Genomic DNA, 14,363 nt, shown 5'->3' on the forward strand with positions numbered 1-14,363 from the left:
TGTTCACATTGTGTTTCTATTCAGCCATAAGCGTGTATAGCATGGAGTCAAACTTTCCTGCTGTCCAGGAAGTCGGTCTGTGATCCATAACTTTCCTGTCAAATGTTTCCTGTTCTCTTGGGTTTTTGGAGGGAGTCTGTCTTTATGCTGCATTTATAATCGTGCATCAGACAGCCAAACTTGTCTAAAAAAAAAAACTTGTCCAATATTTTTATTTGCAATTAAATTTTCAAGAAGTGTCAAACATTCTGTGTTGCTAAAGTTTTTGGTTTATTCCAAATGTGTCTATTCAGTTATTTAATACCTTAAAATACCTTACCATAAGTTTGTCATTCAAAACAAAGCATTCCTAAATGGGATGACAAGAACAAGAAACTCCCACCGTGTTTCACATTTCTGCTATTAAATAAAAGTTTGTCATAGGGTATGCATTTAATGTCTGATAGGTGATATTTATGCGTAGGCTAATATCTGTTTGTATACCAATTTTTTTTTTAAATACATAGACGTTTAGTTTGCAGTAGTTTTATTTTATGTGTTTAGAAAAGATTGGCCAACATTTTGTATAGGGTGGTAGTAGCCTAGTGGGTAACACACTCGCCTATGAACCAGAAGACCTGGGTTCGAATTCCACTTACTACCATTGTGTCCCTGAGCAAGACACTTAACCCTAAGTTGCTCCAGGGAGACTGTAACTACTGATTGTACGTTGCTTTGGATAAGGGTGTCTAATAAATGCTGTAAATGTATTCATCTCACTTTATTTTTCTCTACTCGCACTTGGAAAACATGGTTTTCTCTTTTGCAAAGTTACTTAATCTTTTATACTTTAATTATGTTTTGTAGCCTGTAGTTTTTTACTATTAACATGCTTTAAAAATGTTCAGCCAATACTTCAACTTTCAAGAATGTGTGTACTTTTGACACCTTCATATCGAGTGAGGCGGCCATCGAAAACTAGACCAGCGTGCAACATGCAACCCTGCGGCAAATTTAAAAGTAGCGCCGCGGCTGCATTTCCCAATCCGACCTCCGGTCCTATTGGTGGCGCTAATGCGCCTCTGAGCCTGCTTCCCGCTCGCCGGGAACATCAGAGGAGAAGAAGCGCAGTAAGCAGTAGGAGTAGATGGTGATGATGGTGGTGATGATGATGATGATGATGATGTCGGCGGCGGCGTGGAGCTGTTCCTCAAACTGAACACGTTAGCGATAAACAGGGCCGCCGCGGCGACGCTCGGCGAGAAGAAGGTGAACGAGGCGCCGAGGCGGCATCGCCGAAGGCTGAGGAGCCGGAGGGAAAATGACACCCTTTCCACGGAGGTGACGCTCTCTCTCTTTCTCGCCCTCCTTTCTCTGGCGACACTCCTTCTCCGTCCACCGGACCCGTGGCGTTTTTGTTTTAGGTGGGGAAGCGGTTCACGGCCGGAATCCGCGTCGGCTAACTCGCTTAGCATCCGCGTAAATAAACACGGACCCTTCCACGTCCGGACCGAGCGCAGTAAAACCGCGTCGCCGTGAAACCTGAGCCGAGATGCGGTGTCGCTCCTGGGTTTCAGGTGAGCTGTTGGACGTTGAACCTTCACTTCCGGACTGTGCGGCGCCGATGATTTTCTTTTCGGTCCGATACAAAAATCAGTTTGGCGTCGGCGATACTGACCGATATTATGTTACTTCGTGCAAAAGTCGGACCAACGGGCTCGGACCGCCCCTTTCAGTGACGTCACCGTAACATTTACACTTAACATTTACAGCATTTATCAGACGTCCTTATCCAGAGCGACTTACAATCGGTAGTTACTGGGACAGGCCCCCTGGTTAAATGTCTTGCTCAGGGACTCAATGGTAGTAAGTGGGGTTCGAACTTCTTATTCATAGGCGAGTTTTACCCACTAGGCTACTACCACCGTTCATGTTTACTTTGAGTTGGAACGTCGTACAGAAATAGAAGAGCAAAAAGATTGATCCAATCTTTTACGTGGCAATACAGGGAATCCAGATATCAATATTTTTTAATGCAAATTCTGTTATGTTCTGAGTTGCGTGGTTTTGGCTGTACAATATCGCAATATGTGCAGCAGTATCACAATATATCGTGATACGTATCTTATCAATACACACCCCTTCAACTTGGTATTGATAGTATCGAGCCGCACATCCCTACCCTTCGCTGGCCGGGCCACGCCACTGACCGTTACCTGCCTCTGAATGTCCGATCTGTGTGAGGAGCGGCGGCGGCGCATTCCTGCCTGTATAATGGGCCAGCTGTTGGACGGGCGGGTCGAGCTGCGGCCCGTCGGGCTGCGCTGGTCTCTGCGCCACAAGCACAAAGGGACTCTGTTGGTCTGCGCTCCGGGGAGTGGGCCCTGGCGAGGAATCTCCATCTTTCTCACACAGACACACACGCTTCGTTGTGTGACGTACAAACTTTTCCATGACTTGTTCAACCTCAGTCAGGTAGATTTAATTGAGTATGGTTCACTATTAAAAAATCACTATTAATCAAAAATGTTCTCCTGCAATAACATTAATCTGTTAACAGCAGAACGGAAACCTGCGCAATTTTTGTGCAGATTTCAGCACTTTTGCTGGGTACCACCACGTTCTGCGTTGTGTACAGTCGTCTGTACCTTCTTATGAGAATGTCTACCGATCAGGTCCTGATGAATCAAACGAGGGCTGTCGATCATGGATATTTGCAGCACTCGCTCTGGATGAATGTAACTAGCTGGGGAAATAACCAATGCTGAGAGAGACCTGTCACCATATAAGACCGTTTAGACAGTAGATATTGTCATGATACTGGCTAACTAAAACCCAGGACCCATCCTTTACTAACAAGGCCTGCAGATAGTGTAGACTAGGATGTTAAAGGTGTGTAGTCTGTAACTAGACTTCTTGCAAGAAGAGTTTTAAATTGCTCCTTTTGCATATCTGGCAGTGGTGGACTAGCGGTTAAGGAAGGTTGCCGGTTCAAATCCTGATCTGCCATGGTGTCACTGAGCAAAGCACCGTCCCCACACACTGCTCCCCGGGCGTCTGTCATGGCTGCCCACTGCTCACTCAGGGTGATGGGTCAACTTTCACTGTGTGCATCGTGTGCTGTGCTGCAGTGTATCGCAAGTGACAATCACTTCACTTTATCACTTTTCACTTTTAAATCTGTACACCCTTCTAGAGCCATGCTGGGTTCCCATCATTTTTGTAGGCGTTGGAAGGTGTGTGTCTTTATAGGGGTGTGTTACTTGCATAAATTCTCTTTTTGAGTATTGACAGCCCAGTCAGGTTGCCATTTAACCGTAGGAGAGTCAACAGGCATGCCTCGGCGCCGGCGCTATACATCTCTATTGTTCCCGCAGGGTGTTGGCGTGCGTGTTGTTCGCGTTCCTCTCGCCTGTCCTGGCCGACGCTGAAGGAGCATCGCTTTTGGACGACTGGCAGGACGTGTGGCTGTTCCGGTTCCTCCTCAACGTCCTGGGCTATGCCACCATCATTGTCCCTGGTTACCTCCTCATCGGGTACTTCAAGAGGGCCAACTACCTGGAGACAGGTGCGGTGCTCCTTATTTCACCCCCCCAGGGAAACACAGGTGTTTGTCTTCGGGATTTCCAGGAAGAAGACGTTCTGGACAGGAGGAGCCACCTCTCCACCCACTGTGTCTATTGACACAGACACAGTGCCACATAGACAAAGATTTTTCTTAACGTGTGTGTATATATAAACAAAGTATGCATGACTGACAGCTCTCACACACCCTACTTCCTCATTCTGGCCGATGTGTAATCTTTTCTCCAGGCACTTCGGGGCCACGCCCACTGCCAGCACCAATGTGCAGATTATCAGCATTTTAATACAAGCGCTGTGATGCGTGAACTAGGGAATGTGCCCACGCCCCGTGTGTTACATCGTAGAGAGAAATGTGTCGTAACACCATTTAAAAACATATATATACCTACAAGTTATACTGACTCTGTTCCTGCAGGACGTGGACTGTGTTTTCCCGTCATAAAGGCATGTGTGTTCGGGAGCGACTCCAAGTCCGGACTGCTGGATGAGGTTTCCGTGGCGCCCAGAAGTGATTCGGAGTCCAGCTCGTCATCATGGCAGGCCTTCAAACTGATCTTCTGTGCCGCTGGCCTTCAGGTCTCCCACTTATTTTACTCACGACGTGCACGCTCTTCTTGAGATGAAACAGGTCTGATCTAACAGATCTCAAGCCAACGCTGAAATGACTTTCAGAACAGTGAAATTTGGGTGACGCCCTTATCCTGAGCGACTTTCAATCAGTAGTTACAGGGACAGTCCCATCCTGGAGACACTCAGGGTTAAGTGTCTTGCTCAAGGACACAATGGTAGTAAGGGGGGGTTTGAACCTGGGTGGGCTCGCTGCTGGAGCAGGGGGCTTTCTTCGACTCGGTGGGCTTCATGCTGCGCCACTTCTGGCTCCTCCCACCCCCATGATGTCACAATGTTGAGGATTCGAGTCATTATTTAAATTTACAGCATTTACCAGACGCCCTCATCCAGAGCGACTTACAATCAGTAGTTACAGGGACAGTCCCCCACGGAGACACTCAGGGTTAAGTGTCTTGCTCAGGGACACAAGGGTATTAAGTTGGATCTGAACCTGGGTCTTCTGGCCCCTCCCACCCCCATGATGTTGTCACGATGTTGAGGATTCGCGTCATTATCGGAGTGAATATGGCTAATATTTTATTATACCGGTCATAACAGATATTTTTTTTTGTGTTTGGTGTTTATTCTGCTTTCCAGGCTTCGTACCTGACGTGGGGCGTGCTGCAGGAGCGGGTGATGACGCGGTCGTACGGCGCCGGGCCCGCGGAGGAGGAAGGGGGCGAGCGCTTCAAAGACTCGCAGTTCCTGGTGTTCATGAACCGCATCCTGGCGCTCACCGTGGCCGGCCTCTGGTGCGTCCTGTTCAAGCAGCCCCGGCACGGCGCGCCCATGTACAAGTACTCCTTCGCCTCGCTCTCCAACATCCTGAGCAGCTGGTGCCAGTATGAAGCCCTCAAGTACATCAGCTTCCCCACGCAGGTGCTGGCCAAGGCGTCCAAGGTCATCCCGGTCATGCTGATGGGCAAGATCGTGTCGCGCAAGAGCTACGAATACTGGGAATACCTGACGGCGGCGCTCATCTCCGCGGGCGTCAGCATGTTCCTCCTGACCAGCTCCACCCACAAGCACCTGTCCACCGTCACCACCTTCTCCGGCGTGGTCATCCTGGGCGGCTACATCATGTTCGACAGCTTCACCTCCAACTGGCAGGACAACCTGTTCAAGTACAAAATGTCCTCCGTCCAGATGATGTTCGGCGTCAACCTCTTCTCCTGCCTGTTCACGGTGGGCTCGCTGCTGGAGCAGGGGGCTTTCTTCGACTCGGTGGGCTTCATGCTGCGCCACTCCGAGTTCGCCTTCCACGCCGTGCTGCTGTCGGTCTGCTCCGCCTGCGGCCAGCTCTTCATCTTCTACACCATCAGCCAGTTCGGCGCCGCCGTCTTCACCATCATCATGACCCTGCGGCAGGCCATGGCCATCCTGCTGTCCTGCTTCCTGTACGGCCACGCCGTCTCGGTCGTGGGGGGCCTGGGCGTGGCCGTGGTCTTCCTGGCACTGTTCCTCCGCGTCTACGCGCGCAGCCGGATCAAGAAGGCCAGCAAGCGCGCCGCGTCCGCGCCGGTCCAGAAAGTCTAGACGCCAACCGAGAGACGGCATACAGGCCGTCTACTTTTCTACGTTACGCTGTTACAGGTACCAAAAGGGATGTTGCCTTTTTCACGCTCAGATAAGGGATCTGATTGGACGGTTGGGCGTGACGGGACTGTGAATGTACTTACTGGTCTGACCTGAGAGGTTGGGCTCTTTTAAACGCGTCTGTTGTAAACTTAACGCTCAGTTAACCCCCCATTTGCCGTCAAAAACCGGATTTTCCTGAGTTTTCACCCTCTGTTGTCGTATTCGAAGCCACGCTCCTCGGTTCTGTTTCCTACCTGGTGTTCATGTGTGATTTTCCTCCTGCCCGTGGTTTGGGTTTTGGGTGACATATCATCGTGTCCAGGAAACGAACATGGTGGAATGTGGCTTTTTATGTGGCTATCCACGGTTTTGGTGCTGATATTAGAAATGTAATCATATGGTTGGTTTTTTTTGGTTCAACTCTTCCACACTACAGTTATACTGTTTGAGGAACCAGAGCAGAAGGCCGAACGTCACAGGAAGTGGGATATTTTGGGCCGTGGGAATCTCCCTGCTACAGAGGACTCGTGATCATTGCAGAGATTGATGATTGTCTTATTTTGACCTACTTTGAGTGAGTAGGTGTGTTTATCTAGACGTGTGTAGATGTTTCCGTCATTCACCGGGTCACGTGAAAAAATTAAAACATTCGTTTTGGGATGACCTGTTTCTGCTCCCTTTTCTGATAATTCACTCCCTTGTGTTTTTTAAATAATAATGCTTATTATTATTATTATTATTAAGAATTATTGAGGAGTGGGAACCAGACACCAAAAATTAATGTTACCTACATTTTAGCACTTATAACCAACATTAACCAACGTGGCCGCCTCTGTGCAAGTGAAAGGTCTTCCAAAGTCCTAGATCCTGTTGAATTCTACACATGAATCAGCGCAGTTATTATTACACGATATGTTTAGGTGAAGATCTTTTTTTTTTTTTTTCCTTCATAAATCAACCTGTAGACTGATCAACCTATAGACTCCTATAATGCAGTTTCTTTTTAATGGAACAAATGAAAGTGCATCTTGTCTGCTTTAGAAAGTCATGCAGTTACCTTCTGGGTTCCTTTGGCTTTTTTGGTTTAATGTTTAATGCAGCAAAGGGACGTTTAACGGATGAAACGCTCAAATCTCTCATTTGAAACTACTATGCAAGTAGACGGTGACCTGGTGGATGGTGCTTTCTGAACTGTTCCTCTGCAGCAGCTCTCTCATCCTCCGTCTCCCTTCTTTATTTTCCTGGTGAAATCTCTCTGAGAGAGCTGCGTTGTTACTGCTCCGGTCTGTGTGCTTTGCTCCTTGGGGAAGTGCTCTGTTCGTCTCTGATGAAATTTTGAATGGTGAGAGGAAATGAAGTGCGAGTGAAGTACGCTGTTTTTATACTCCCTTTTTTAAAAAAAAAAAAAAAACATGCAGCAACTATTAAATTAATTTAAATGCCTAAACGCATGCTGTAAGTGGGTTTTCTGTCCAACTCCTGACCGCTTGGAGCCTCTGAAGTCTGGAGTGCAGTGGTGGCGACAACGTCACACAGCAGTGTAAAAAACGCCTGAGAACTTGTGAATGAGCAACGTTATTAAGTTTTTATTCTATATTGTAGTTTACAGATAACAAAAATGTCTCATTACATATATATATATATATATATATATATATATATGTCCCTGAATTTGTGAGAAACCTTTTTCTACGTTTACAGCTACAACGTTTAAAACCAGCGCAGTATTCCAGCACCTCCGCAGCCTTTTTGCATTTACAGCATTTATCAGACGCCCTTATCCAGAGCGACTTACAATCAGTAGTTACAGGGACAGTCCCCCCCTGGAGACACTCAGGGTTAAGTGTCTGGTTCAGGGATTTCTGGTTCATAGGTGAGTGTGTTAACCACTAGGCTACTACCACCCTGGTACAAAACCAAAATTGGTTATCAGTAGTAGTAGTAGTAGTAGTAATAAACTTCCAAGATCAACTACCAAATGTTTGTGTGCGTGTGCGTGCTTCCAGTTATTAAAGCTTTAATGGGTGGTGGTTTCTTCTATTGTGTCCCTGAGCAAGACACTTAACCCTGAGTATGTCCAGGGGGGCTGTCCCTATACTACTGATTGTAAGTCACTCTGGAAAATGCCGGCACCGTAAATGTATTTTCAAATGAAGACACGTGGGCTGCAGAGTCACTCAAAGAAAGCCACTCAATGTGCTTTTTTTTAACATGCAGAGTGTGGAAATCGGGTTCAATCAGAGGAAGCGCATTTATGGTGCATCATCTGAATAAAATAGACTGAAAATAATAAATAAAACCAAAGTAGTTTGCTCTAATCCCCCCCACACACATTTTTTTTCAATTGATTGACAGCCCTTTCACATGCTCTTTATGAATGAAACCCAGATACAAACAGTACAGCTGAAATTGTCGTTTCCTTCACACAAACACTTCTCAGAATGAGTAAGACTCATCTGAAAGACAGGCCGTCATTTCTTCTGTTCGTTTTACTAGAAACCATGTGACTGCAAAGAAACTCATGGCTTGACATTTACATATAAGATAAGAGGGAAACCTCTAACCACGGCCCATACAGGCTTTCACTTTTATATATGGCATTGTATATATGACTGACACAAGGTGGTGGAGTAATGCCTGTTTCTCATGTTGCTATCCGCACAATGTTAACTCTGCAGGTTTCATTATTTACTGTACTGCATCTTATCAAGGCTGCTGATTAAAAAAAAAAAAAAAATGTTAAAACATATTTCACTCAGTCAGCTGACATAAAGGAACCTTTACAGGAACATTACAAGAAGTCAGCGTGTCCACGGACACGCACACTCGTACCCTTGTGGAATTAATCTGCCTGTTTTATTTATTTTATTTTAATAAACATATTAGCAGGAAATAAAAAAAAACCCCAAAAAAACAGATGAAACCGATTACGTGGGTATATACAGAAGCAGAACAATGAAAGATCTTACAAATACTGGCCAAGGTTTTATTCAAGTCTCAACACAACAAAAACAGGATATAAACTGGGTGCGAGCAGACGGGTAAAAGTGTGGTGAGGTGTGAAGGCGGTGCATTTATTCCCGTCTGTTAAAAATCTACGACTGTGGCAAGCACCTGCAGTAAATAACAGGTGGCTGTTCTACAGCAGAACCTAGAACATCTGGATCATGCACTCCCTTGACTTTCCGACGCCGACCCACTTAACTGTAAATGAAACAGAGAGATCAATAAAATTAGCCACAGGTAAAATTCAGACGTGTTCCCCGCAAGTTATTACTCCAAAAATAATCATTTTATTTAAAAAAAACAAAAAAACTTGGTACTATAAAACATAAATGTTATTTTGACGGACTCACTGGGCACGCCAACGTGATTCTCCACAAAACGGACGTAATTCTGAGCTTTGGTGGGAAGGTCGTCCCACTTCCTGCAGGCCGAGGTGTCGCTCTTCCAGCCTGGCAGCTTCTCGTACTCTACTTCCACCTTCTGGAGGATCTCCATGTTGGCTGGGGAGGAACAGAGAAGCCAGCTTCGTCATTCAGTGCCTAATCGCTGGACATTTGGGCAGATTTATGTGGACAAAGGTACCTGGGAAGTAAGGAATCCTTTTGCCACTGAGTTTGTAAGCGACGCCAACCTTAATCTCATCCAGAACGTCGAGGATGTCCAGTTTTGTCAGTGCCAGCCTAAGATCACGAGAGAGCAATCATTTCCTCATCCAGCATTTTAATTCATGACCACAGTGAAGTTCCCTTCCCTGTTTTTTGAGTGGTGGGAGCAAAATCAATCTATAACTGTGCTGCTAAACGAGGTTTATAATAAATAAAAATTTAGAAATTTCTGAAATACTAATATAAAACCGAGAGTGCAAAAGATCTCAATGGGTCAAAGGGTCGGTTTGTACCTATTGGGGGAAAAAAGAGAATTTTCCATTTCCAAAATGGAGGTGTGCCTGACAATGTAGTCCCATGTAGGTAGACAGTTCTACGGTGATTTGGGGTCATAAGGTCACTTCATGTGGAAGCTATTGAAAAAAAAATATTCTATCGAAAAGTATCTGAAATATTAATATAAAACCAAGGGTGCAGAAAGCCTCAATAAACCAGTGTGTGTCTGACTAGTCCCATGCAGCAACACAGTTCTACACTCCCCCCTCCACCCCTCAAAAAAAGGGGGAGCTATTGAGAGAAATAAGTAGAATCTTTGTGGAGGGGTGATTCTCCGAATATCTGTCGAATATAGAACCTGAACTTCCCTGCAGTTAATTCACGGGAATAATACGCTGTTTTAAAAAGATGACCTCTAAACTCTGGGGCATGTAGGTACTCTCAGAGTAAAGTAGCGTGCAGGTGTGGATTCTACTGACGCGGTGAAGCCGTTGATCATGTGGGCGTAGCGCAGGATGACCAGGTCCAGCCAACCACAGCGCCGCTTCCTCCCCGTGGTCACGCCCACCTCGTGGCCCCGGGTCTGTAGCAACTCTCCAATTTCCTATGCAGTTTGGACATAAATTCAGAAATGGAGGGCCATGCATTTGAACAAAAACAGTGTCAGCTGCCCCCTGGCGGGATGCAAAGGTACAGCACGTGTCTTTTCCCTCAGGAATAAAATCGGAGGTCCCTGCGCAGGTCAGCACTTTTTTTCCAGAACAGCATCCCGTTCAGTTGATCTATTCTGTTCAGCAGCAATACCGTGGGACACGCTGACTAATCTTGTCCATTTTGCATGAATCAGTAGTTTGCTTGGTAGTTGTGGTGTACGCCCATCGGACTCACGTTGAGCTGCTCCGTGGGGAACGCCCCGATGCCCACCCGAGTGGTGTAGGCCTTCACAACTCCATACACGTCCCCGACATTCTGAGGGGGGATGCCCAGGCCGGTGCACACTCCGCCAACTGTGCAGTTCGATGAGGTCACAAATGGGTAGGTACCTGTCACGTGCCAAGAAGGTGAGGGTGAGGAGTATTGGCAATTCGGCTTGGTTTGATTTGTTTTCGAAAAGCAGTAAAATAAGAATGTAAAAAAATTTTTTTTAGCTGGTAGACCAGCACAAAACTAGCAGGCATACAGAGACGTGTCTAGGACGGTAAGAAAATTACCAAAATCGATGTCCAGCAGGGCAGCGTTCGCTCCCTCCACCAGTATTTTCTTGGGGGGTCCATGAAGAGCCTCGAACATGAAATAGACGCCGTCTTTCACCATGGGCCGGATCCTCTCTGCGTATTCCTGTACAGTTATGGTGATTTACACGACACGGTGTGGATGAGCACAGAAAGATGAGAATCCAGTATGCTGGTGATTAGGGCTGGGCCTAAACACGATCACAATTAGTGATGAAGATTAAATTCAACTCTTCATTTCTGTTGTGACCGTATGCTAGATGATGGTTTCATTGATGGTAACAAGAAGATGATGGTAACACTTCATTGACGGTAACATGAAAGCACGTTGTAAGTTGCTCTGGATAAGGCCGTCTGCCAAATGCCATAAATGTAAATGTAGATGAAGGAAAGGCTTTATGATGAATGGGGGTCATGTATTGTGAGTTTCTTTTGGCAAAAACCTAGAGGTATCAGTGAGCGCATTGAAGATGAAGCTACGCTGGATCTTCCAGCATGACAGTGATGCCAAACAAACCGCTCAGACAACGAAGGAGAATCTGAGAATTCAGTAGAGAATCCCGAAGCAGCACAGCTTTTGAGAAGATCTGCATGGAAGAATGGGCCAAAATACCAGCTACAGCGTGTGCAAACCTGGTGAAGACCTTCAGGAAACGTTTGACCTCTGTCATTGCATTAAAAAATGATTGAGATGAACTTTTGCTATTGACCAAATACTTATTTTTTGCACCATTATACAAATGCATTCTTAAGAAAACATACAATGTGATTTCCCAGATTCTTTTTACATTCCGTCTCTCAGAGTTGACGTGTAAAAATCGCAGACCTCTCTCATCTTTTAAAGCTACATGATATTCACCTTTGCACAGCGAGACCCGTTCCTGCGCATACCTTAAGCTTTTTCAACTGTCCATCCACGTCCACCTCGAGCATCGGAAACATGGACTTGAACTGCTGCGCAAGGTTCTTAAATCTGCAATCCACAGTACAACATAAGAAGCAGGAATCGTGAATATGTGCACACTGGGCGGAACGATCCGTGCAAAACCTGTCTGAAAAATCCCTGAAGTCTGCAAGCAGGTCACAGATCCTGAGGCCGGTTCGAGAAGCTTTGCTGGCGTAGGTGGGTCCAATTCCCTTTTTCGTGGTTCCTATGCTGTAAGAGTGATGTCAGCCAGAATTTACTGTGAGCCCGATGGGCCAACTGCTGAATAACACCAGGTTCTCCACATACGTGTCTTACTTTTTCCCCTCCTGGGCCTGTCTCTGCACCTCCTGTAGCCCATCCACTGCCTGGTGGAAGTCAAAGACTGACCAACAAAGGCGCTGGTTAGCCCAAACATTGCCAATGCAGAGATGCAGGTCAATTTGACTGAAACCAGTCTTACCAATGTGAGCGCGGTCTGAGATGACCAGTCGCTTCTCCCAGCCTTTGAGGCCTGTGGCAAAAAAAAAAATTTTCAGAGAGCCAATCGTGGGCATGCCAAGCTCTGCAGAAAATCTCACCTTTCTTCTCATTTTTGTCCCCTTCCTCAAATAAGCCTGGGAGATGGATGACGACTCCATTACCTGCGAGGAACACATGCTTGGTGTGAATTCCAACTGGTCAACCGGTGGTGGCGCCACATTAAGCAGAATACCCACCAATCAAACAGATGGCTTTGGGGTTGATAATGCCACTGGGGAGCAGGTGGAAGTCGTATTCTTTCCCATCCACAACTACGGTGTGACCCGCATTGTTCCCCCCCTACAGTAAAGATGATGGGTTGTTAGTTGGAACTGTGGACAGCCGTTCTGGACACAAATTCCTGGATTTTATTCACTCCTTTCCTGAACTAGTTGTTTCAAGATTATTTTTTTTCTGCCAGTGCATAAAACAGCTATAGAATGAATGCTGATGCAGCTCCAGTAATTCCACCCACCCCCTTGGGCTATCTGTGATCGGCCATCATAATGCACATGAATACTAGAATATTCTCACACGTATGGCCGATGAGGGTAAATATTGTGTTTAAGAAGAGGTCGGGTCAAGGACTATCTCGAGCAGGGCTATTTTGGTGTTAGAAGGCCAGATGATGAGTGGTGTTGAGCTCCTGGTCCCGCCCGTCTTCCCGGGACGCTGGCAACCCACTCGCCTCGGGCTGCACCAGCTATTTTAGCAGCGGGGCAGCGTGAACGTTGGCCTTCTCACATATCCTGACTCAATATCCCGTGACCCGTTTATATCCCCCAAAGCTCACAGAGAGGAACGTTCTGCCACCCGGCCAACTGTCTGTCCCTGCAGCGGCCAAAGCATTTTAAAGCGTTTCTCCTGCCTTTCCATTCTGTACACAGTTGCTTCTAGGACCTTTTTACTCTTAAAATATGAAAATATATGGAGAAATTACAGCGTGTTTGCATGTCTGTGTCGATTTGTTGTATTATCAGTTCAAAGGTATATACATCCAGTTCTGAATAATTGTATATTAATGACTATACTTTCTTTTAATGTATATATGCATTTCATTATTTATGTTAGCGTTATTCCAAGTGAAAGGACTGTGATCTTTAGCGAATCGATGAAAAATATCAATGCCTTTAGGAAGAGTGTAATAATATTAATAATAATAATATATTAAAGTAATCAATACCGGACAAACATAAAAAACAGGGATCACTTCTTATTATTTCAGAACTCATCCAAAGTTCCTCAAAGAGATTTGTACAGTTGTACTTTTTACTCATGGAACTCGAAGTGTTTCACCTGGCATCTGCAAATGACGTCCGACTCCGTCGCCAGCAGGTCCACGACCTTCCCCTTGCCTTCATCTCCCCACTGCCCCCCGAGCACCACCATCACCCGGTTCCCCGCGTCGCTCCTGGGGCGCTTCGCGCCGGCGCAGGGGCTCCAGCGGCTCTTCTGGTCCTTCGCTGCCCAGCCGCCCGACATGTTGACCGCACGGCGGGAAGCCGACAGTCTGAGACGGGCCGAGCCGAGCCGAGCCGAGTCGAGCCGAGCGGAGTCGAGTCGAAACGAGCCGAGCCGAGCCGAGCCGATCCGTGCCGAGCCGAGGCGGTCAGCTGCTGCAGAACGTGACCTTCACCGTGACCGAGGTATTTCAGTCTGGTATAAAGCTTTTGTCACTTTCTCGTCACAAGCAGTAGTAGTAAAGCGAAGATTTTTCTGTTCAAGATAACAGGCATAAACGTTGAATTCAGTATTTCGATATATATCTTATCATAACTCAATAGAGAATACAGTAAGTTTAAAAACATATTCTTATGTGATTTTAAACCAAATGTAAGTAAAAAGAAGAATTGAGAACCTTGTTTGAACTCTTTAATCTGGTCCATTCTTTCAATTTGGGAAGAGATTATTTAAATTTCCTCAGTTATGATAATTTGACTATTTTTTAACATTAATACGAGTTCCCCCAGCCTGTCTATGTTCCCCCAGTGGCTTGAAATGGCGATAGGTGTAAAGAGTGCTTTGGCCATTCTGCCTTGCCGCTCA

General features: G+C 46.2%; 3 protein-coding genes across 3 annotated transcripts in view; 1 reads left to right on the top strand and 2 right to left on the bottom strand.

Moving 5' to 3' along the window:
- Nucleotides 1-14,363, bottom strand: part of LOC114803387 (uncharacterized) — a 189,876-nt gene that overhangs the window by 48,004 nt on the left and 127,509 nt on the right.
- Nucleotides 1,091-7,198, top strand: slc35b2 (solute carrier family 35 member B2). The gene is made up of 4 exons (XM_029002923.1): nucleotides 1,091-1,320; nucleotides 3,357-3,547; nucleotides 3,980-4,140; nucleotides 4,771-7,198. Exons 1-4 carry the CDS (start codon nucleotides 1,301-1,303, stop codon nucleotides 5,707-5,709), a joined length of 1,311 nt encoding a protein of 436 aa, XP_028858756.1. The 5' UTR covers nucleotides 1,091-1,300; the 3' UTR covers nucleotides 5,710-7,198.
- LOC114803394 (adenylosuccinate synthetase isozyme 1 B) lies at nucleotides 8,713-13,939 on the bottom strand. The gene is made up of 13 exons (XM_029002922.1): nucleotides 13,614-13,939; nucleotides 12,515-12,617; nucleotides 12,377-12,439; nucleotides 12,259-12,309; nucleotides 12,114-12,180; nucleotides 11,919-12,026; nucleotides 11,762-11,843; nucleotides 10,850-10,976; nucleotides 10,527-10,681; nucleotides 10,118-10,242; nucleotides 9,340-9,437; nucleotides 9,108-9,257; nucleotides 8,713-8,955 (listed from the first exon to the last, which is right to left on the bottom strand). The coding sequence occupies exons 1-13, from the start codon at nucleotides 13,797-13,799 to the stop codon at nucleotides 8,903-8,905; spliced, it is 1,368 nt and encodes a 455-aa protein (XP_028858755.1). The 5' UTR covers nucleotides 13,800-13,939; the 3' UTR covers nucleotides 8,713-8,902.

Source organism: Denticeps clupeoides, chromosome 14 (genome assembly GCF_900700375.1).
Source record: "Denticeps clupeoides chromosome 14, fDenClu1.1, whole genome shotgun sequence".
In the NCBI taxonomy this organism is placed as follows: Eukaryota; Metazoa; Chordata; class Actinopteri; order Clupeiformes; family Denticipitidae; genus Denticeps; species Denticeps clupeoides.